At 32.7% G+C, this 21,513-nt stretch overlaps 4 protein-coding genes across 4 annotated transcripts; all 4 read left to right on the top strand.

Moving 5' to 3' along the window:
- Positions 1-227: 227 nt before the first annotated feature.
- On the top strand, positions 228-6,567 carry LOC107011896 (MACPF domain-containing protein CAD1). Its single transcript, XM_015211579.2, has 6 exons — positions 228-756; positions 1,969-2,207; positions 2,766-2,961; positions 3,099-3,282; positions 3,927-4,081; positions 5,711-6,567. Exons 1-6 carry the CDS (start codon positions 472-474, stop codon positions 6,344-6,346), a joined length of 1,695 nt encoding a protein of 564 aa, XP_015067065.1. The 5' UTR covers positions 228-471; the 3' UTR covers positions 6,347-6,567.
- A 140-nt stretch (positions 6,568-6,707) lies between these two features.
- On the top strand, positions 6,708-8,361 carry LOC107010422 (oil body-associated protein 2A-like). Its single transcript, XM_015209705.2, has 4 exons — positions 6,708-7,156; positions 7,306-7,388; positions 7,524-7,638; positions 7,949-8,361. The coding sequence occupies exons 1-4, from the start codon at positions 6,874-6,876 to the stop codon at positions 8,206-8,208; spliced, it is 741 nt and encodes a 246-aa protein (XP_015065191.1). The 5' UTR covers positions 6,708-6,873; the 3' UTR covers positions 8,209-8,361.
- Positions 8,362-12,539: 4,178 nt separating this feature from the next.
- Positions 12,540-13,891, top strand: LOC107009375 (oil body-associated protein 2C-like). Its single transcript, XM_015208701.2, has 4 exons — positions 12,540-12,894; positions 12,985-13,067; positions 13,203-13,317; positions 13,402-13,891. Exons 1-4 carry the CDS (start codon positions 12,627-12,629, stop codon positions 13,656-13,658), a joined length of 723 nt encoding a protein of 240 aa, XP_015064187.1. The 5' UTR covers positions 12,540-12,626; the 3' UTR covers positions 13,659-13,891.
- Positions 13,892-14,473: 582 nt separating this feature from the next.
- LOC107009376 (cyclic phosphodiesterase-like) lies at positions 14,474-18,038 on the top strand. The gene is made up of 3 exons (XM_015208702.2): positions 14,474-14,986; positions 16,877-16,931; positions 17,652-18,038. The coding sequence occupies exons 1-3, from the start codon at positions 14,657-14,659 to the stop codon at positions 17,852-17,854; spliced, it is 588 nt and encodes a 195-aa protein (XP_015064188.1). The 5' UTR covers positions 14,474-14,656; the 3' UTR covers positions 17,855-18,038.
- Positions 18,039-21,513: the final 3,475 nt, after the last annotated feature.

Below are 21,513 nucleotides of genomic sequence, written 5' to 3'. Positions count from 1 at the left end.
GACGAAATGATTGATATCTATTTATTCTTAATAAAATATTGATTGGAGAAGTTTCATAAAAAAACTTATTAAAAATTAATTATATAATAATATGAATTTAAATTAATCGAACTTCAATATAATCGAATAGAAGATTAAAAAAAAATAAGAAAAATAGAAGACTGGTCAACTGGGGAATCTTGAAGCAACACAAACCAACGCGTTTTCTTTGCCATTATTGCAGTCAAATGAACAAACACCAACTAATTCACAAAGTTCAAAGTCCAACCTCTGACTCACCAAACAACAACATTCAAAAAAAAAAAAAAACAATTTCAACAAAAACACCAAAGAAAACTAGAGATTACTATCCATTGAACCAAAACAAAGCATAAAGTTTCAATCTTTATTGATAATTTTTGGAATTGGGATGAAGAACAAGTTGCCATCAATACTACTCTGCTGTGTTTGTTGCCAATAAACAATCTTTGTATGGAGGATTCAAACCCCAAGAAGAGTTTTGCCTCAGATGCTTTAATTACTACTCTCAGCAACTCAATCCAAGCTCTGGGTAGGGGATTTGATGTCACTTCTGATATTAGGCTTCTGTATTGTAAAGGGGCTCCAGGGTCTCGTTTAGTTCATCTTGATGAGGAAAATCGTGTGGATCTTTTGCACCCAGATGGGGGTATTTTGCTGCCAAATGTTACTGTAGACATTGAATGTTCACAAGAGTTGAGAACCATTGAGGCCACACCTGTTTTTACCTTCCATGAGGTCAGCTCAGTTGCCTATCAATTTGGGAGTTCTTAGATTATGTCAATGGTTCTTATCTTTTAAGTTTATTAAATGATATGCTAAATTTGCTGTATTTGTTTGGTTTTCCAATTTCTTTAATTTTGTTTAGTAGTTAATTGTTTCTGCATTTGTTAAATAGCTATATTGGTTAAGGGTTGGTATTAATTTCTTGTTTTTGTTTAATATGGTAATGATGGTCAAGGTAAAATAAACTATTTGAGTTTAGGCTTAATGGAGATTTGTATGACTAGATCATAGTGATTGTACACTGCTGTGATTTTGGTGTGTACAGTGTTTTTATGATTCCTCTAATCTATATTTAATTTGATAGTTCCTCTGGTATTTGAATCATGGAGCTCTTCCACTTATTTGAAGACCCCTTTTTCGTGTCTATTTTCCTGGATTGGTGAAGTAAGGTTGTCTGTATAACTCAAAATGCTGGTTTTTTTGGTTGTCCTCAAGCACGACTTGGAGAGGTCTCTACGTGTTTATACTGATAAATATTGATGATAAAATGGTTACTACAGTAATCTCCAATGGGCATTCAAGGAGCTGTGCATAAAACTTTGATGAACTTGAAAGAATTTGAGTAGTAGCCTATATGGAACTTTTGATGCGTTTATTTGTGTCAAGGCCAAGAGTCATAAAATGTGACTGCACAAGATATCATCTTGTCACCTTATGTAGAAATTGTTGAAAATGCACGCATATAATTAAGCGGATAGTTTAGTTTCCCAGTGGCCATTTTTGCTACTTCAGTATGAAGACAGGTCATTTTCTGTATCAGTATGTATTCTTCCTGAACCATAGACGCTATCTTTCATCAAAGATTCTGTCTTGATTTTCTTGCATGATCATTTTCTGAGGTAATGTTCTCCTGTAGCTTATATACTGATTGAAGGGGAGGTGTAATCGAAGTGCACGCGGGAAGGGACTCACCAACTATGAAAACTGAAAGAGTTTAAAAACACAATATTGATGACCCTCCCCTCCAAAAATAGGCAGTTCTTTTTTTTTTTTTTTTTGCGTTCTTTCCAGGATACCAACCTAGCTTCTTTTTTCTTATTAAGCATTATCCATCTCATTATCCATGCTCCTTCTCCAGCAAGTACTTGCAGTTGCAGAAGATGTTTACAGTTACTCCGGTCTTATTAGTTACGTATTTAAATTGCCTCGTGTTTGAATTTCTAGATGGCAAAGTACTTCAATGCAATCTCCAATATATTTGGAGATGTCCCACTTGGAAGCTTTAACTCCATGTTTAACTTCACTGGTTCATGGCAACAAGATGCGGCAGCTACTAAATCTCTTGCCATGATTGGACATGTTATCCCACTATTTACAGTGAGATTAGTTAAGTTTGATTTACTTCTACGAGATGAAATCAAGCGTGCTGTTCCATACTCTTGGGATCCTGCATCACTGGCAAGGTAAAGTATCTAAAATCAGCCTACATATCAACAATTTGGTGTTTAATGGCACTCTGTCATTTTCTTTCGATAGCAATGTATTTATCGCATTCAGATTTCTTTCTAATGATCAGGGAAGAATATAAGCAGTTGTCATTTCTCTGTGGTGCAACTGCTGCATCTTTTACTTTTCTTTCTTTTATGAAATTGCATGAACTTGAGGAGGGGTGACCTATAAGAATTTATAGGTACCAGTGATCCAGTACCATTGCTATTCTTTTGCTCCAAATAGTAATCCCTTTTAATTCCTACTGTTGTTAACCTTAATAGCTATGTGCAGCTAGAAGAATCTTTCTTTGCGAATTCAAGCTTCTTATGCCCTGAACTTATGTATAAGAAATTGTGGATGTATAATATGCCCAACATGTGCTGAACTCTGTTTTTTCTGCTTTTGAAGTACACCTGCTTATCGATATCTGTATGAGAAACAGCCTCACTGATCCAAGAATAAATTAAGGCATTAATTCGATTTCTTTGGCCAATTCTTCGCTGTTTCTGATATTGCTATTCTTTTTTCAGCTTTATTGAAAACTATGGCACCCATATTGTCACCTCCGCGACGATCGGTGGTAGGGATGTAGTTTATATTAAACAACACCAGTCATCTCCTTTGTTAGTTTCAGACATTGAAAACTATGTGAACGACATTGGAGAGCAGAGGTTCTCTGATTCGAAGAATCTCTCAAGTGCTGGACCTTTAAGATATAAGGACAAGGTTAGCATATCTTGTGTCTCAAATGGTAGGCTTTTGGATACATAGTGTTTAACTGACTTCTTGTAATCTATTTCTTCAACATTCTCCCATATGCTGTAAATTGAACATTCAAAATTATGGGAATTATCCTACTGCAGGATGTTACAGTTATTTTTCGCAGAAGAGGAGGTGATGACCTGGAGCAGAGTCACGACAAGTGGGCAAGCACTGTAGAAACATCACCAGATGTGATCAACATGACTTTTACTCCCATTGTGTCATTTCTTGAAGAGGTGCCTGGAATTAAGTACCTGAGCCGCGCAATTGAGTTATACTTAGAATGTGAGTATTGTATCCTATTACTATTCATTCCTCTTCATTTGCATGCAGATTTTGATTCATTCTCTATTGGTTTACTTTTCGAAATCAAATGAACAAGAACTCCAAGAAAATAGTTAATAGTGGTAATACAGAATGATTGTACTGTAGTTCTTGAGGGTTACTCTTTTATCTTCAGATGCATCTCAAATAATCCTCCCACCGACCTTGAGAGTTGAGAGCATGAAGGGTTATGCAGCACTAGGGTGAAAACATGTATTTATTTTTTGTGAAATAGGTGTTACATATTTAGAAACTACACAAAGTACTCATGGTTTCCAACTTTCTGTAGTTATAGTACTTGAAAATGTTTGAGAAGAACTATATAATGGGCAAAGGGAGTAGCAGAAATGCCACATTCCATGTTTTTTATGTTCTGTAGAACGAAAGATTTCACAGCACTCTGAGTTGACTTGACTTCTGCGTCGGTCATCTTTAGGAAAAAACTGTATTTGGGGGGATGGGTGTTGGAGACCGAATAACTGACATGCGAATAATTTCCATGTGTGTGTGGGCTTAGAGAATTTCCTGTTTGTGTTCTAAATATGAGTCAAACTTCTCAAAACATGTCTTTTGTTGTCTGATGTATTCCATTATAATTTTTTCAGACAAGCCACCAATAGAAGATTTACAGTATTTCTTAGATTTCCAAATAGCTCGTGTGTGGGCTCCAGAGCAAAATAACCTTCAAAGAAAGGAGCCTGTATGTTTATCCCTACAGTTCAGTTTGATGGGTCCTAAGCTCTATATTAGCCCGGATCAGGTATTCTTCATACTCTTTTCCAGATTTCCTAACTTATCACTGGCTACAGCTGAAATATTTGACATTGAATTGCCAAAGCATCTTGTTTTTCCAAGATTGCATGCACGTACCTTGTCCTTGTAATTTTTTTCTTTATATGGGGGACCAATATGAAAAAGTACGAACTGGACTAGTTCTAGAAAATTTGAGTATGTTGAGTATGTTGTTTGTTTTATTTTACAATCTGAATTATTATGAAGAGTGAAACCAAAAAGATGTGCAACGGTAACTTCATGATGAATTCATATGTAGTAAGCTTATAGATAACTGGCAGAGTACAATATCTACAGGGTTTAATAGTGGAACCGGCACAGAAAATGTTGACTTCCCTTGTTTAATGATAAATCAACTGTAAGTCTACTGTGCTATAGCATATTTTTGTTCTGGAATGGTGAAGGATTAAATTTGTCCCAGCTATCTGACTGCTGAGGTCTCTGTCCATATATGGTCACTATGGAATGTGGATTTTGGAACATCTGTCTAGTAACGGTCCTTCACATGCATTTGGTATTACTGTGTTAATGTAGTTTAGGACTCGACTGATGCATTTGTTTGTAATCACAACCTCAAAATTTTCTTGTGAACGTTCCTCTGTTAAAAAAACAAGTTAATAGTCCTAGTCACACCACTGGGTGACTTGTATAGTGAACTACAACAATAATATACCTGGTGAAACCCCAAAAGTGGATCTTACCCCTACCTCGTAGAGGTAGAGAGGCTGTTTCCAAAATACCCTCGGCTCAAGTGCAGTAAGCCGAATATGAAGACTTGTATAGGCAACTTCCCTGATTAATGGGACCAGTTTCTATTCACCTGCACTGCTACTTGTATTGGGACGATTTGACTATCATCATAGGGAATGCTATGCAATGCCATAGATGAACCAGAAACACTATGAAAAAGAATAACAAATTAGATATTATTTGACATTTACTCTTAAATATGGTAAATTTATCAGCATAATTAATTCCCACAGTATTGAATATCAAGGAGCTCTCTGAAAACAAAAGTTACTAAAATGGAAACAAAACTTGAATATACGCATGCACATACATGCATGTTTTGTAACTTTTCCTGTTTATTCATGGGCAATATTTCAGCATTTTGAGCAAAGTGAAACTTTCTAACCTGGTCAAACCGTCAAAGGAACTCGTGCTCAAGCTTCACATAAAAGATACCTTGCCTGGAATGGCTCCCACACTTCTTTTAGCTTGTAATATTGTTGAAATGCGTTCTTACCAATTCATAAATAATGGATTAATTGGAAGAGTACTATTCTGATGGTCCCAATCATTGTTTTTATAAGAGAGCAACATAGTCGTAATGATTTAGAATTTTTATGTCACAATATGAGCTGAATTGAAGCATAACATGAAGGAGCTTATGAGTTAAAACAAATAAGAAACTACAAGAACATTGCACTTCCAACCATTAATATTGCACATTGGAATAGCGAACTGATCTTCTAGGTTGGGGGATTAGTGGATGGTTATCAGCGTGGAAATCTTGTCTAGATCAATGTTGATCAATATCAACTCGTTGCAAGTTCAAATATTATCATTTCACTAAATCACAGCACCACTTTTTCAGGTGACAGTGGGCCGTAAGCCAGTGACTGGGCTCAGGCTCAGCCTAGAAGGTGACAAGCAGAACCGTCTTTCAGTCAATTTGCAGCACCTGGTTTCTCTTCCCAAGATCCTTCAACCCCACTGGGATTCACACATGGCTATAGGTGCCCCAAAATGGAAAGGCCCCGAAGAGCAGGATAGCAGATGGTTCGAACCAATCAAATGGAAAAATTTCTCCCACGTAAGCACAGCACCAATTGAACATACTGAGACTTCCATTGGAGATCTCTCTGGTGTTCACATTGTGACGGGGGCTCAGCTTGGTGTTTGGAATTTTGGTGCCAAAAGTGTCTTGCATCTTAAACTCCTCTTTTCCAAAGTACCTGGCTGTACAATAAGAAGATCTGTATGGGATCACAGTCCATCAAACCTATCAGCAGTACAAAGGATTGATGGTTCTTCAACTTCACTTCAGAATGAAAACAAGAAAGGCGATACTTCCAGCCAAACAGGGAAATTGGCGAAAATTGTAGACATGACAGAAATGTCAAAGGGGCCACAGGATGCACCAGGACACTGGTTGGTAACAGGAGCTAAACTTGGAGTTGATAAAGGAAAAATTGTGCTAAGAGTGAAGTATTCCCTGTTGAATTATTAATAAGTTGTGTTGTCTGTGAGATTAAAGCATTCTTTGGATAGTTTAGATATCATGTTATTCTTCTGTAAATTATGTTTAGCATTGATCATTCATTTTTGTTAATGCTATTTTATAGCCACCAGATCAGTGTACTACTCCGGGTGCATACAGTGAAAAATTTCCAGGATCTTACAAACTTGTTCTGTACTGAGACTGAATTAAAAATGTTTTTTTTTTAAAAAGTCTTGATTTAAAAAATCGAGTTATTTTTATTGATTTTAGATTTTCCATCTAATTGAGGGATAGATGTGATAAGTTTGTAGACGGCAGAGATACAAATAACTTCATTTTAATAGCGATGGTATAGTCAACCAATAAAATAAATTCAGAAACAATATTTTTAACCCTTGTCAAAATCTATTAAAATTGGAGTACCACCCTAGGTAGAAAATAATCTATGATATGCTACGTGGGATCTAAACAAAGTGTCCACATTGTTTCTTCCACCTCTATAATTTTCAGTTTCTCTTCTCTCCCAAATCACAGATATGGCTTCTAGTGATGAGGCACCAGGAGCTATGCCCCCGGGCGATGGCTCTGTTCCTCCAGGAAAATCAATGACAATTGGGCAGCACGTTATAGACAAAGGCGCTCAATTGATGCAGTCTTTGAAACCCATCAAGCAGATGAGCCAACATGTTTGCACTTTCGCTATGTACAGCCACGATATCACTCGACAGATCGAGACGCATCACTATGTGAGTCGAGTCAATCAGGATTTCCTCCAGTGTGCTGTTTACGATTCTGATGATTCTAAAGGACGTCTTATTGGTAATTCAATTGTTGTTGTTGATATTCTAAGATTTTTTCAATTCTTGATTTGTTTGATGTTGAGTCGATGTTCTCAATGATGAGTATGGGAAAATCATGTTCTGTAGCATAACTTTTTTGTTGATTAGTGAATATTTGTGATAGTGCAGGAATAGAATATATACTATCAGATCGAATCTTTGAAACTCTTCCAGCAGAAGAACAGAAGCTATGGCACAGTCATGAGTATGAGGTAATTTGGTTCATTTAACTCTTTTGTTAAATTCTTGACATTCTAACTTATTCAAAAAAAAAAAAACTATGAAAATTGACAAATTAATACTCTCTAGGGGGTAGATGGTAAACTCTGAGTATTTTAAATATACAGATTATAGCAGGACTTTGGGTGAACCCAAAAGTTCCAGAGATTGTCCAAAAGCAAGAACTTAAGAATCTTGCTCCAACTTATGGCAAGTTTTGGTGCACCTGGCAAGTTGATCGAGGCAAGTCGTAATACCTTTATTTCCTTTAATTTTGATAAATGGTATGTTTTAACTCAAAAAAAGAAATCATTTTTCCTTCTGAAATGCTGAGACTCGTCCCATGAGGTACTAGAACTCATCAATTCACCCATGAGGAACCCGCGTTTTGTTATGTTACTAATACTTGCTCTGCATTCAAATGTCATTTTCTGTTTAGAACCCGAGTTCTATAATCGAAATAGGATCGATTGGCCTGAACCTAACTTCTCTTTTTACTGCGAGGTTCATCTCTCTATGTTAAAATACAGTACATGTTTTGGTGGTGGTTCAGGTGATAGGCTTCCACTTGGAGCACCTGCATTGATGATGTCTCCACAAGGTGTAAATTTGGGCATGGTGGCACCAGAGCTAGTGAAGAAGAGGGATGAAAAATATGGCATTTCTTCAAAGGATTTGGAAAAGACGAGGGCGGATATTGCAGGGCCAAAGACGACCATGAATCCTTATGCAAACTACTGGATGCAAACTGGCAAAGGCTTTGCCATTGATGTGGAACTCACCGATATGAAAAAGACTGCACCTTTTCCATGAGAAATATAATCAATCAATGAGTATAATGATCTCTCTATATGCATCAATCAGTATGTAGAATTAGTATAGTGTATCTATGCTTTCGTGTGTTTAATAATGTAATTTTGATTGAACGTTTCTTTTATTCATTCCGAAGTGTTTACCATTGAGCAACTCTGTTTTGACTATAATGATATATTATATTGAAAAAATATACTAAGTACATGCATCACCTTAGGCCATCGAGTTTCAATATCATAATAACCAAATTAATGAAAAATAAATGTGTAATGTCATGATTAAATATATTATCATATATTACTAAAAGCATGAACAAAAAAGTTGAAAGTTGAATTACAATTTTACCCTTTGTATATATTACTATAAGTGGGAAGAGCTTAATCTCAAAGTTGATTTACCATTTTAACCCTATAGTATTACTTAATTATTAATTTATTAGTTAAATATTAATTTATTACTATAAAATAAATTTGGTGATATCATTTGTATTTATATCTTTATATTATATATATATATTATATTATTATTTTATTATATTATATTATACTATATTATATTATATATTTATATATATATTCATATTATATATTATATTATATATTACATTATATAGTATATGTCATTTATGTGAAGTCTTTACAACTTCTAAAGTAATACTTTTCAAATTCCTATACCTTTAATTCGTTTCCACATTTTCTTTTAATCTGACATTAAAATTAGTAAAGTTTGCTTTAAAGAAATGAATATTTTCAAGATTACTTTTCAAATTCCTATACCCTTAAAAGACTAATCATATTCTATCTTATTTAATGAATTTCATTAAAATTAATCAATAAAATCTTTAATTTCTTATCAGTTATCCCTTGCTCCACAGGTTCAAGAGCTTTTTTTTCTTTATAAGCTTCTCCGAATCTTTCACCTTTCCGAGGCAAGCTATCTCATTATTTGACGAGTTTGTATCCCTTCTCTATAGACTATTGGTTTGTAAGAAATTTTTTTGTTACGACTAATCGTTAATCAAATCATATTTTTGTTGTACTTTTTTGTTGTCAATATCACTAATCATTGTTGATTATTTTTTTTTGGTTTTAGGTGTTTTCTCTTCTTTTACCTATCGACACTCTAACAATCTATTTTATTTTTTTCCTTTCACATATTTACGATTAATTTCTACCTATGTGGTTGAATTTTGAAGCTCCTCACGGCTTGTCAGAATGGTGAGGGAGATGGTAAGTTAGTTATCTATATTTTCACAACCTTTTATCATGTAATTTGTTCTAAATAGATTGTTTGATTAATGTGTTTCATGTAGAGAACTTGAAGTAAGAACGTAAAAGAAAAAATGATAAGAAGTACGTAGTAAACTATTTGTATTATGAAATAGAGAATGCACTTGGTTGATATATTTCATTAATTAATATGTGAAAGGTAGACAAAGAATGGCCAAATATCATTGGAGCCCATCAAAGCACTATAGTTCTTATAGTTATTTCTTGTATATAAGAAAAATAATTTAAATATGATTGATATTTTATTTTAATTTTTAGCAATATCTCAACAATTACATTTGTAGATTAGTAGGTTTTCAAGTTAATTTTGCTTCATTTACTTTAAATGCAATAATGGCTAAATAATGCATTAGCAGAATAATTCAGAATGTATTTGATTTATTTAAGTAGTCTTATTAAATACTAAGTATTGGCTACACTATAACATATTAAAAGGAAAAACTTGTGTAATAATAATAAATTACTTTAATTGTTTGTCATTGCTATGCATTTCAAAATTCAATACAAAATCTAATTTACAAATTAATATTGACATGTTTGCCTTCCTAATAAAGCTTCACTAAAAGATTAATATTGACATGTTTGCCTTCCAAATAAAGCTTCACTAAATATATGTTTTAACTGTTTGTCATTGATATACACTTCAAAACCCAATATAGAATCTAATTTACAGATTAATATTGACATATTTGCCTTCCTAATAAAGCTTTACTAAATATATATTTAACAATTTATCATCCCATTACTTCAATTAGAGAAATCTGATCATACTTTCAATTCACTTATTTTGACATAATAAAAAAATGAAAAATAAAGTGTTGTAAGTATAATTAATTATAATATTAGTAGAAGCTATAGAAAACTTTTGACTTCTCTATCATATGCAAAATATTATAAAATAAAATACTATAGAGTTCTTTTAAATATATTATTTAAAAGTGCAAGTCAATAATTTTCAGGTCTAATTTTAATTTATTATGTATATTAATACTACACTTTCACTATTTCCTCATTAATCTTCCACACTTGTATAATCTTTTCCACATTCTCAAGAAATTAATTTCATTTAAAAGACTCTTTGATTTTACTTAAATAATATCCTATAAATGGTAGCATTATATGCATCATGAAGAGATTTTGGCCCACTTAGAAGAAACAAAAAAAGAAAAGGTCAAATCCATCGATGACCCCTTAAAATTGACATCAAATTTCACTTAGGCACCTTAACTGAGTGATATTCATTTTCGACACCTCATATAGGGTCCCGTTGTGCCATTTAGACATTTTTTGCTGATATGTCAAAGAGAGTGTGATACACACAATAATAGCGCGTGAAAGGCTTAATTTAGCCAATATTTATTTTATTTTCTCTTCTTCTTCTCTAATTTTTAAGTCACCAACTCCACCATTTTTTCAAGCTTAAACTCCTTCAATGGAGGTCAATCTTTTTATTCTAATCCGTTTTAAGTCATTTTTTTTATTCTTAATTGTATTACTTTTCTAAATTTAACATTATCTCCCTCTACCTTTTTTATCGGATCAATGGATTTCAATACCCATAAATCATATTTGATCTCTCCTTCTTCTCTTCCCACAAAACAACATTAAAAAGAAAGAAAAATACTAAAAGAAAAGAAAAAAACACAAAAGAGATAGAGTGTATGAAAAAAGACTATTTTTGATTCCACCTTTTTCGCCGAAAAAAATGGACATGAACACTCATATTTTATAATTTTTCTTTCTTCCTTTCCTTGTCTCCCTCCTCCTCCACTCCTTTCTCTCAAAACAACCTTAAGATAGAAAGAAAAAAAGAATCTAAAACAATTTTAAAGAGCAAATTAAGAGAAATGTTGGATATAGTACAGAAGACAACTGCATGTCATCAACGAGTGTATTACACTCTCCTTCGACTTTTTTTTCTTATTGTAAAAATAGTGTCAAGAAAATATAACGGGACCCTACCTGAGGTGTCTACAATGAAAATCGCACAGTTAAATTATCCGTGTGAAATTTGGTGCCAATTTTAGGAGGTCACCGATGAGTTTGGAAAAATAAACATTTATCTCTAATTGTCTCTATATTTCTATTGGTTTTATCTTTTAGTATTATTAGTTTTAGCTTTCACTTTAACATACTAATCACTTATTTACTCATATATTCTTTTTTTGCTTACGGAAACAGAATGTAATATGTACAAATTCTTAGTACTTATAACGGAGCTTGCAATTAGAGAAGGCTTTGTGAAATCTTCAAGGAAGCTGAAATCGATCTTTTGACGATGGAGTTGGGATGTTCACAACTTAACTACGATTATATTTTATATGAAAGTTAGGCTTATATAAATTTTATACAATAGTAGGGTCAAACGTGCAACGCACGTTTTCAAGACTAGTATTACTTATATGTGTAATGTCATGATTAAATATTTTATATTACTTGGTCTGTTGCAATGTATATACTATTCATGTGATATCGTTTAATCATGTATGAAATTTAAGAGGAAAAAAAATAGTGAAACTTGTACTTCAAAAACAAGTCTTGGATATTTGCTAGTTTCAATTTATTTTTGTGGTTTGATAATTGAAATAATAAAGAAGATTCTAAAGGGTATAATTTATAAATATAATTTTTAATTTGATATCAGTTGACAATTATGACTCTTAATTTTAAATGTGTATAAATAGATACTTAAATTTATCTAAAATTATATTTTATATGACATGATATATATAGGGATCATATAAAAGAAATGTGTCAATTTATTCAATTTTATTATACGAATTTAAGTGTCTTTGTACATTACAGATACAATATGTTATTGTTGTTTGTGTTTTTGTGATCTTTTGGTCTTTACTCTCTGTATTTTGATGGAACTCTATACATGTTTCTATCTATGACGAAACAAATACTGGATACGTGTCACCAAATGCTTAACACCACGTTACTACGTGGCATCCAATTGCCACCTCATACCCTCTTGCATGTCCACCTGGCAACATATCCCACAAATCCTCTTCAAAATCCCCTGAAAACAGAACATCATCAACATCTTCCCAGAGCAAATCTCCTATCTTTTCATAAAAAACTATTTCAAACTTCAAAATTTATTTTTCAATATTGATCCAATCTATGGCTGCAACAACGGCAGGGAGCCATGGGGAGCAGATACCACCAGGAAAGGCCATGACAACGGAGCAACACATACTAGACAAAGGAGCTCAAATGCTGCAGTCTTTGAAACCAATTAAGCAAATGAATCAACATGTTTGCACTTTTGCACTCTACAATCATGACATGAATCGACAAATTGAAACTCATCATTATGTCACGCGAGTCAATCAGGATTTTCTACAATGTGCTGTTTACGACTCTGATCATTCCAACGCCCGACTTATCGGTATTTATCCTTTTATACATATATTATTCAGATTTTGAATTTCTATTTTGCTGATAACTGATGATTTTTTTTTTTTTTGTGTGTGTGAAGGAGTGGAGTATATAGTATCTGATCGTATCTTTGAAACCTTACCTAAAGAAGAACAGAAACTTTGGCACTCTCATGCTTATGAGGTTTGTTCCTAAAAAAAATGTCTCTGCACCACGTGAATTGTTGTTGAATTTACGAGATTGTCTGTAGAAATCGTTATATTTAGGCTTGTCCCTTATTTGTTATTTGATCTTTGTGTGTAAATGGGGAAAATTTAGGTAAAATCAGGATTGTGGGTGAATCCTAGAGTTCCAGAGATGGTAGTGAAAAAAGATCTCGAGAATTTTGCGAAAACGTATGGCAAATTCTGGTGCACATGGCAAACAGATAGAGGTAAACGGTAACGTAACATTCCTGATTCGAGTGTTCACAGCATAAATCGATTTTAATTATATATGATTTTTGATTGATAAAAAGGTGATAAGCTACCGATTGGGCCACCATCACTGATGATGTCTCCTCAGGCGGTGAATTTGGGGATGGTGAAGCCAGAGCTAATTCAGAAGAGAGATGACAGGTATAATATATCGACGGATGCCATAAAGAGAACGAGGCTGGAGATAGCGGAGCCGGAGTGGATTAATCCTGAGGCGGATTACTGGAAACAGCACGGCAAATGCTTTGAGATCCATGTTGAGGATGTAGAGATGAAGAAGATTGCTCCTTTTCCATAGATTACGACTGCATACTAGCAAGCATTAATAAGTCAAAAAGATTTTGACATCATATAGTACTAGTCTTGTTACTCTTTTTCGGCTTTGTAAAATAACAACTTAAAACTTTGAAGTATCTAAGCAAATTTAAAGAGAAGTTGAGGCCCTGTCGTTTCAAACTTGAGTCATCAAGAAAGCAGGACATTGCGACTTACGAATTTGAGCCATCAAGAAAATATGCATTTCGACTTATCAAGAAGATATGCATTTTCGACTTAAAAATTGCTGAGTTTGAGGTGTCAAAGAAAGGTGAGAGTTCTGAGTTTGTAAAAATAAGAATTAAAAAGAATAAACGAACGAACTCTCTAAAATATTATTAGGGGATGTAATGGGTTTGTGAAAATTCTTGACTTTCACTCAACAAAAGAGACAATAAGTGATAACAATTTCTCTTTCACTTGTACAAATATTTCTGTAAAAATATTTCATGACAATCAAGTTAATATTATTACATTAAAATTCTTGAAAACATTTTACGTGATACTTTCATATTTTGAGATTTAAACGACTTTATATTTGATCGTAATTTCTTTTATAGATTTTTTTAACATTTTAAATTATTAATTATTGTTATTTATAATATTCTCTATTTAATTTATAAATATATAAATTTTATTTTTAAAAAATTAAAAATTTCATAGGCAAATGTCTGATCATAACTAATAATTTAATTCTTGAAAAATAAAAAGTACCACAAAAAGTAATATTATTACATTAAAATTCTTTAAAATATTTAACACAACTATGATATATTGCTGTTAGATCTAGTAGTGTTCGACCTAAAAACATTTAGAGAAAAAAGAAAAGAGGAGAATATTCTGGAATCAAAAAATACCACCGCGCTGGGTGAGCATATATCCATTTAAGAAATGATCAAAACGAACACTTAATAATTGAACCATAAAAATCAATCCTTGGCACCCGAAACTGTTTAATTCATCAGATCGATTCCAATTTTCATGGAGGCTGGTACAACTGTTATGCAGCAGGTACAAATCAGTGAAGCAGTATTGGAGAAACATGTATACTCTGTTTGGGCTCTGCCGAGGGAGGATGTGAGAGTTAGGGTGAAGAAGTTGATGGAGGGTCTCCGATCGGAATTTGGTGGGCCTCAGTTCGAACCTCACGTGACCGTCATCGGAGCTATTCGGTTGACGGAGGCTGAGGCACGTGACAGGTTCAAAAAAGCTTGTGAGACAGTGAAAGCTTATAGTGCTACAGTGGAGAAGATTGATACTGGCACTTTCTATTATCAGTGTGTTTACCTTTTGCTTCATCCAACCACTGAGGTAAAATTTTGCAACTTCTTCACTGGTTTTAGGTTTTTATTGGTTGATTTTGTACTGTTCTTGGTAATTTCAGATATTGTTCTTGATGAATAATGTTGTGTTTTCTTTAGCTTGTGTGATGGTAATTTGTTCAGTTGCTTGTTGAAAATGGTTGATTTTTTGGCTAATGGGAGCTTAAGCCTTAAACAAAGAATACAAATAAATGGGGAATTTCGCAATCAACAAAGTGGATTATTTAGTAAGATAACATGCGTGAAGATTAGTCTAGTTTGCTGTACTTTCATATAGTCATATGTACTGTAATGTATCTAAATGGGGCTGCCTAGAGTCTCTAGAATGATGGAGTTTAGTGGATAAGAAATGAAAAGTCATGCTTTGGATGAGAAAAGCTCTGAACTCTTACTTTAAGAAGAAAGATTAGAATTTATAGTTCTACGTATGACCTGGTGCTAGTCCTATTAAAATTGTACTTAAACGCCACAAGTATGATCATGAAGTAGTTTTCTACCTTCTGTTCTCGTAATAGTAAAGGAGTCATATACGGTATTGTATGTCCATAATCTAGTATATCAAAATTGCTAGTAGGATTGAGTGTTCCTTGTCTACACTTGCTGTCACCTGGACAGAAATCAATTGTAGACACAGGGTATTAGTGCATGGGCTTGGATCAAATACATTAGTGTATCTGAAAGCATTTCTTTTGAGATGGTATGATAACACTATGAGTTGCGATATTGGTAGCTTTCTTTTCTCATCTCTTCACCCTTTGTAGTGAAAACACCCTGATTACGTAGTGAAATCTGTTGCTTAAAGGACAAAGAATAAAGAGAAAAGAAAGTAAGGAAGAACACATTAGATAATAATGGAGATCAGATAGCTTTTTATTGTAAGTATAAAACATAAGCGATCTGAGATTTAAGCTTGGGAACTAAATAAATGAAGAGAATTGGTGAGTTGCAAAAACTTCCCTTCTCTGGTTTGTTCTGCGTAGGAAAGGAGGGAGAGGAAAGAACCAGCTCACTTTTCCCTTGAGCCAACTAACTACTTTCATGATAAAGTTAAGCCGAAAAAGTTTTGGTCCCATCCTTGTTTCTCACCCAGACCAAAGGAAATAACATAAATTTCTTTTACTTTCACCTCTACCTTGCCTCCTCATATTTTCCCTTTTGTGCCTGTCATTTGCTTATTTCCTAGGAAGGCATAAGTTTGTATGTTAGAAAAATGATAGCAAAGTATAAGGAGAGACTGAAACATGGAAGCGTAATGAAACTCTTATCTTAGAGAGGTGCCAAAGGTTTACATTTGTCATTTGTGTTACATTCCCTAGGAAATGAAGGCAGGTTTACTAAAAATATCCGTGTAGAGTTCTATGGGAGGAATGCCTGAGAAGGCAGTCGAACAGGCTTTGAGATTCATTGAAAGTGAGATGGGCTCTAAATTCCCTGAGTCAACCAGGCAGAGAGAAGTATCATCATGCTAACGCTTTTGTAGGTGGCTTATAGTCCTCTGCACGCTTTAAGTTTCAAACTGTTAGCTCTATACCCTTGAACACCCTCTACATGCTTTACACCTTAGATTTTCTTCCTTGAGCATTCTCCTTTTTAATTTTCTTCAATTAGTTGGGTATTACTTGTATACTGTTATATCTTTTCTTTTCCTGAATTCAAAATTTGGTAACGAGTATATTGTTATGTACATATATCATTATGTCTAGATACTTCAATCTATTTCATACATTTTTTGGGTGGAGAAGCAGTCTTATTCACCTGTTATGTTTGAGTTAAAAAAATAATGTTAGAAGCAGTCTTATGTTTCACTTGGCTTTGCTTGTTTACAAATTTTGGTGCAATTGCTGACATCAGTGACCTGATATTTGTTCTCCTCTTCCAGGTTGTGGAAGCAAGTGCTCTCTGCTGCAGTCACTTTGGTTACAACAGATCAGGATGTAAGATAAACATTTTTTTCTTTAGATTTTGTGCCCCATTCAGCTTCTTTAGTCACAAAAAGTGTATTTCCCTTGGTTTTTTCTTTTTAGTACAACAGTGACTACAACTATGCCTCAGCCCAAAACAAGTTGCGGATCATCTTTTCCTAGATGCCTTCTTGAATTCTAGATTTTAGAATATGGAGACAACAGTCATCCCTTTTTAATTTCAACAAAGACTGCACTCTACTACTTAATAATCTTACGCAAACAGATTTTGAACTTTCTAAGTAGTAATTAAAATAGCTCCCCTGCCTTCTATTTCCCTCCTCAATTTGCTTAACAGTCCTTCACTTCTGTAGAAAAGCGGTCTTTCAAGCTCTCCTTCCCATCTTATTTTCTGCCTCCTTGCCCCACTCTTCATCATATCCCCCACCCCGTGGATGAACTTCTTTAGCTTTAAGATAGCAAAAGGAAGCTCACTGATATTCAACAGAGACAACATGTCAAATACTAAAACCATAATTTTTAAACACCGTTGCTAGTCTACCATTTGTTTCCAATTCTTATAAACGCTGATTCTTTAGGGTTCTAGCACATCAGTTTTTGAGTTTGGTGATTTCAGGAAAAGTTATTCACTCCCGCTTTGCACCCTTCTTTGATTTTCTTTCAACATTTCTTTTGCTTAACACTGTCTGCTAGATTTTGTGTGGCTGATATCTTACTTTCGTGATCATGCAGCATATATGCCACATTTGAGCCTTCTTTACGGAGATTTGACCGATGAAGAAAAGAAGAAAGCTCAAGAAAAGGCTTATATCCTCGACGAGGGCATTTCCAGCTTGAGCTTCCCGATATCTCATCTTGCATTGTGTAAAACAGACACTGAAGATAAAAGCTGCAAATCATGGGAGACAGTGGACGAGTGCTCTCTTCAGCCATAACTAGCATGCTAAAAGCTAATAACTTGTTGGCCATGAGCCGAATCTCATCTTGTTTACATTTTTACCTTACACACCTTGAACTGCAGCTGCAGCCTGCAAGGTTGAACTTTTGCAAGAGTTGTATTACTCTTTTAATGTACCATAAATAAGAACCTTTAGTATTATTGGCCTTTCCTTTCCTTTACATGCGTTTAACTAGAACATGCAAAACAGTGAGAGGGGCAACAACATAACAAATCCAGTGTAATCTCACAAGTAAAGTCTATACGGCAAGGGAAAGATCAAAGGCGAGGTGGGAAATGCCCCGCACGAACTATCTGATCAAGTTTTCTTTTTCCTATCACAGGCAGCTGGCAAAGCCGTAAAGTCTGAAAAGAATAGAGTAAACAGACTTTATTCAAGAAGTCTCAAACAATTCCCACTTGCTAGTGGTACATTGAACAGCGGGAATAAGTTAAAATACACGAAGTTTTAGGAAATCGAAATGTAATACTATTGTTAATTGGATTATTATTTTTTGGTCAATTTTGATGAAGATACATTTTTAGCATACACATTCTTTTTACAAATTACTCTTTTGTATTAGTGAAAGAAATATGTAACCGAGACACGTAATTTATAAGATAAGACTTGGACAAAAATTTTTTTTCATAAAACAATAGATAACTATATTTTCCTTAAAACATGAGTAGATAAATGATGATCGTCGATTCTAAGATAACAATAAATATATACAAACTATAAAGAAAAGAATAGTTCTTCAAGTTCAACTTGTACAACTGCAAATAGTCATGTTAATAATTAAATGCATGTGAATTATTAAGATGGCTTTTAAGCTCAGTTACGACTTTATGATATAGATGAATATTATAGCTAGCCATTGATTTTTTCTTTAATGTCAACTTGATTTTTATTCAACCTGACAAGGTAGAAAACAAGACGGTATATACCTTCAATAAACTTTTTGTTGAAATATTCAAAATTATGCTAGTGACAGACGAATATACCAAGGATATCGTACAATAATATAAAAAACAAATACTCCTAGTGCCATAGTACATGATAAGGATAAAAATAAAAATTGTAAACCTGGGACCACCCCAAATATAAATCAGATATGTACTAACTGTTAAGCATCGTCAATCGTCCAAATCTAATCCATATAATTTGTCCTAAGAAAATATTTACTCTGTTCCTATTTAGTTATCCATTTTAGAGGTGACACACATATTAAGACATCAATTATTATTATACGTTAGTTATAATTTTAGTCTTAACTTAAAAGATTATTTTTTTTATTTTTTCTTGATTTGTTAAAATGAATCAATAAATATAAAAAGAAATATGGACAAGTAAATAGAAATAGAAGGAGTATAAATTATGATAAATATGAAGGGACAATCTTTTTTATTCAAATTACAAATGATCATAGTAGTATTAATTTTCACTTATTCTAGTAAGGTTCAAATATCAAAATTGGAGGTTTTAGAATTTGCAAGAGCATGCAGTAGAGCGCGTGACAAATCATATATAATGTCACATTCATTTATTTGGCTGCCAATGAGTTGTAAAACAAAGTTGCACTTTGTTATCGTGTGTTGTGCCAACTCAAACATCAAAATAACGTGTTCTTTAATCTTTATTTATGGTCTGACGTTGGAATTGTAACACTAACCTCCAATTGATAACATGAAATGATTTGAACCGTCCTTTTTTTCTCGGGTATTTTTAGCAGCAATTAATATTTTTGGTATATGTTTTAATTATTTTAGTGATATTGAATCTAATGATACTTAACTAATATCGATAAAAATTTTAATACTCTTTATTAATGTGTCTATTTATTATTATTAAAAGCTATTTTCATTATAATGTTTTATGCTAATAAATTTTAAAAACATAAATCAAGTTCAAAGACATTATTTCATATGATATCGAAACACAAACGTTATAATTTGTGAAAGTGAGCAAATTATTAGAGGATTAAATTATCTAATAAAAAGACCTTGTAAAGTACACGAAATAAGAAGTGGTAAGAGAAAATATAAAGAGAAGTCTTTTGTATGATTGCCGAAAGTATTTCAAAGTAAATACATTATGACATAAGATAAAGTAAACAAAAAGAAAATGCACCCTTACGCGGATTCCCGTGCCATTCATCTAAAAGTAAAGTAAAATAAAATAAAGAGTCCTAAAATAAATTAGGTTCATTTTGCATTAATTTTTAACTTCTTTTTTCTTTTAACTCGTATAGTTTTTCTCTATTTCAATTTATATGACATAATTTTTTAGTTATTTTCAAAAAAGAATGATGTGTTTTTCTTATTTAGTAAATATTTAATGATACTATCGCCATTTTATCTATTTTAGGTTCCTCTTATTCGGCAAAAAATTCATAAATGTAAACTCTTCTATAAAAAAAAAAACGAAAGAAAATTACGTATTTATTTTAGAAATAGCTTCTGAAGTTGGAACATTGCAAAACTTTTTCATATTTTATTAAATTTCCGCACTCAATTAAAGTTCATCACATAAACTATCCAAATAGATCGTGCACTAACCATTTCAAGTATTGCTTTATGCGAGGGGCTTAGTAATGTAACTCCAAGAATTAATACGTAAATTTATATTAAAATGTTTAATACGTAAACAATAGACTTATATGTTCTTACTATAGTATAAGACTGAAATCGATATTAATCATGATTAAATTATTAATTAACGGTAATAATTTTAATCATATCATACTGAATTTTTTTTTCTATCTATGTATATCATAATCTAAAAATAAACTTGAAACAGAAGATAAAAAAACGTGTAAAGATCTAAAATTTTTATTCTAATAATATAAAAATATTAGAATTTTATTCTAGTATATATTTCAAGTATTTGATATACTTATATATTTACTTTAGTTATGATCTTTTAAAACACTCCTAATTGGATAGACTCTTATTTACAACTAGAACTAGAATAACTAAAAGCAAATTAATTACTAAAGCAATACAAAATCCATAACACAAGGCATGTCTACCTTGACTTAGTATTTTAAGTAAATCCATAAAACAATTTATGAGTTGACTTGAAATTCAAGCATAATCCCATTATATTTGTGGGTTAATTTAACTTTAGATCATGTTGAGTTGAGGTCAAAGCATTCTATTACTTTGTTTTGAAAGCAACTAAGAAATGGTCAATTCAATTATCACATTTTTCAATATTATCGTAATCTAGTTCTAAGAAAATAAAGACTTTCAAGTTTAAATTATCTAGAACGCAAGTTTGATTAATTACTTAACTATAATATAAACTACAAAGAGCCATATTTTACCTACTACATTAACTTCATTCCATGTTATAATCAAGGTCCAGTCATGTGTAGGAAGGATAAAATAAGAAAACGTAAAATGACATCGTTTTTAAAAAATAATATATAAATTGCGTAAAATAGTTAAAATGACAGTGAACTTATTTTTTCAACCTTAATCATGACAAAAATATGACTTAGTAATTTACTGTATTTTTTTATTTATTTTTATTTTACTCATATCGGTCCGCAACTTGTAAATTAATCCTTAGCCATCAAATTGGAAAATATAAGTTTTCCGTACGCTTAAATACCCCCTTAAGAATAAAAAATGTTGAAACAGCCCCCAATA

The sequence above is a fragment of the Solanum pennellii genome, chromosome 2 (assembly GCF_001406875.1).
Source record: "Solanum pennellii chromosome 2, SPENNV200".
Taxonomy (NCBI): Eukaryota; Viridiplantae; Streptophyta; class Magnoliopsida; order Solanales; family Solanaceae; genus Solanum; species Solanum pennellii.
This window is presented reverse-complemented; position numbering and strand designations above follow the sequence as displayed.

Excerpts from the sequence above, each read along its gene's own strand:
- LOC107011896 (XM_015211579.2), top strand. The coding sequence starts at position 472 with ATGGAGGATTCAAACCCCAAGAAGAGTTTTGCCTCAGATGCTTTAATT. Across the intron at positions 757-1,968 it reads CTGTTTTTACCTTCCATGAG|ATGGCAAAGTACTTCAATGC; the intron begins GTCAGCTCAGTT and ends TTGAATTTCTAG. Across the intron at positions 4,082-5,710 it reads TCTATATTAGCCCGGATCAG|GTGACAGTGGGCCGTAAGCC; the intron begins GTATTCTTCATA and ends CCACTTTTTCAG.
- LOC107010422 (XM_015209705.2), top strand. The coding sequence starts at position 6,874 with ATGGCTTCTAGTGATGAGGCACCAGGAGCTATGCCCCCGGGCGATGGC. Across the intron at positions 7,157-7,305 it reads TTCTAAAGGACGTCTTATTG|GAATAGAATATATACTATCA; the intron begins GTAATTCAATTG and ends GTGATAGTGCAG. Across the intron at positions 7,639-7,948 it reads CACCTGGCAAGTTGATCGAG|GTGATAGGCTTCCACTTGGA; the intron begins GCAAGTCGTAAT and ends GTGGTGGTTCAG.
- LOC107009375 (XM_015208701.2), top strand. The coding sequence starts at position 12,627 with ATGGCTGCAACAACGGCAGGGAGCCATGGGGAGCAGATACCACCAGGA. Across the intron at positions 13,068-13,202 it reads GGCACTCTCATGCTTATGAG|GTAAAATCAGGATTGTGGGT; the intron begins GTTTGTTCCTAA and ends GGGAAAATTTAG. Across the intron at positions 13,318-13,401 it reads CACATGGCAAACAGATAGAG|GTGATAAGCTACCGATTGGG; the intron begins GTAAACGGTAAC and ends ATTGATAAAAAG.
- LOC107009376 (XM_015208702.2), top strand. The coding sequence starts at position 14,657 with ATGGAGGCTGGTACAACTGTTATGCAGCAGGTACAAATCAGTGAAGCA. Across the intron at positions 14,987-16,876 it reads TGCTTCATCCAACCACTGAG|GTTGTGGAAGCAAGTGCTCT; the intron begins GTAAAATTTTGC and ends CTCCTCTTCCAG. Across the intron at positions 16,932-17,651 it reads TGGTTACAACAGATCAGGAT|CATATATGCCACATTTGAGC; the intron begins GTAAGATAAACA and ends GTGATCATGCAG.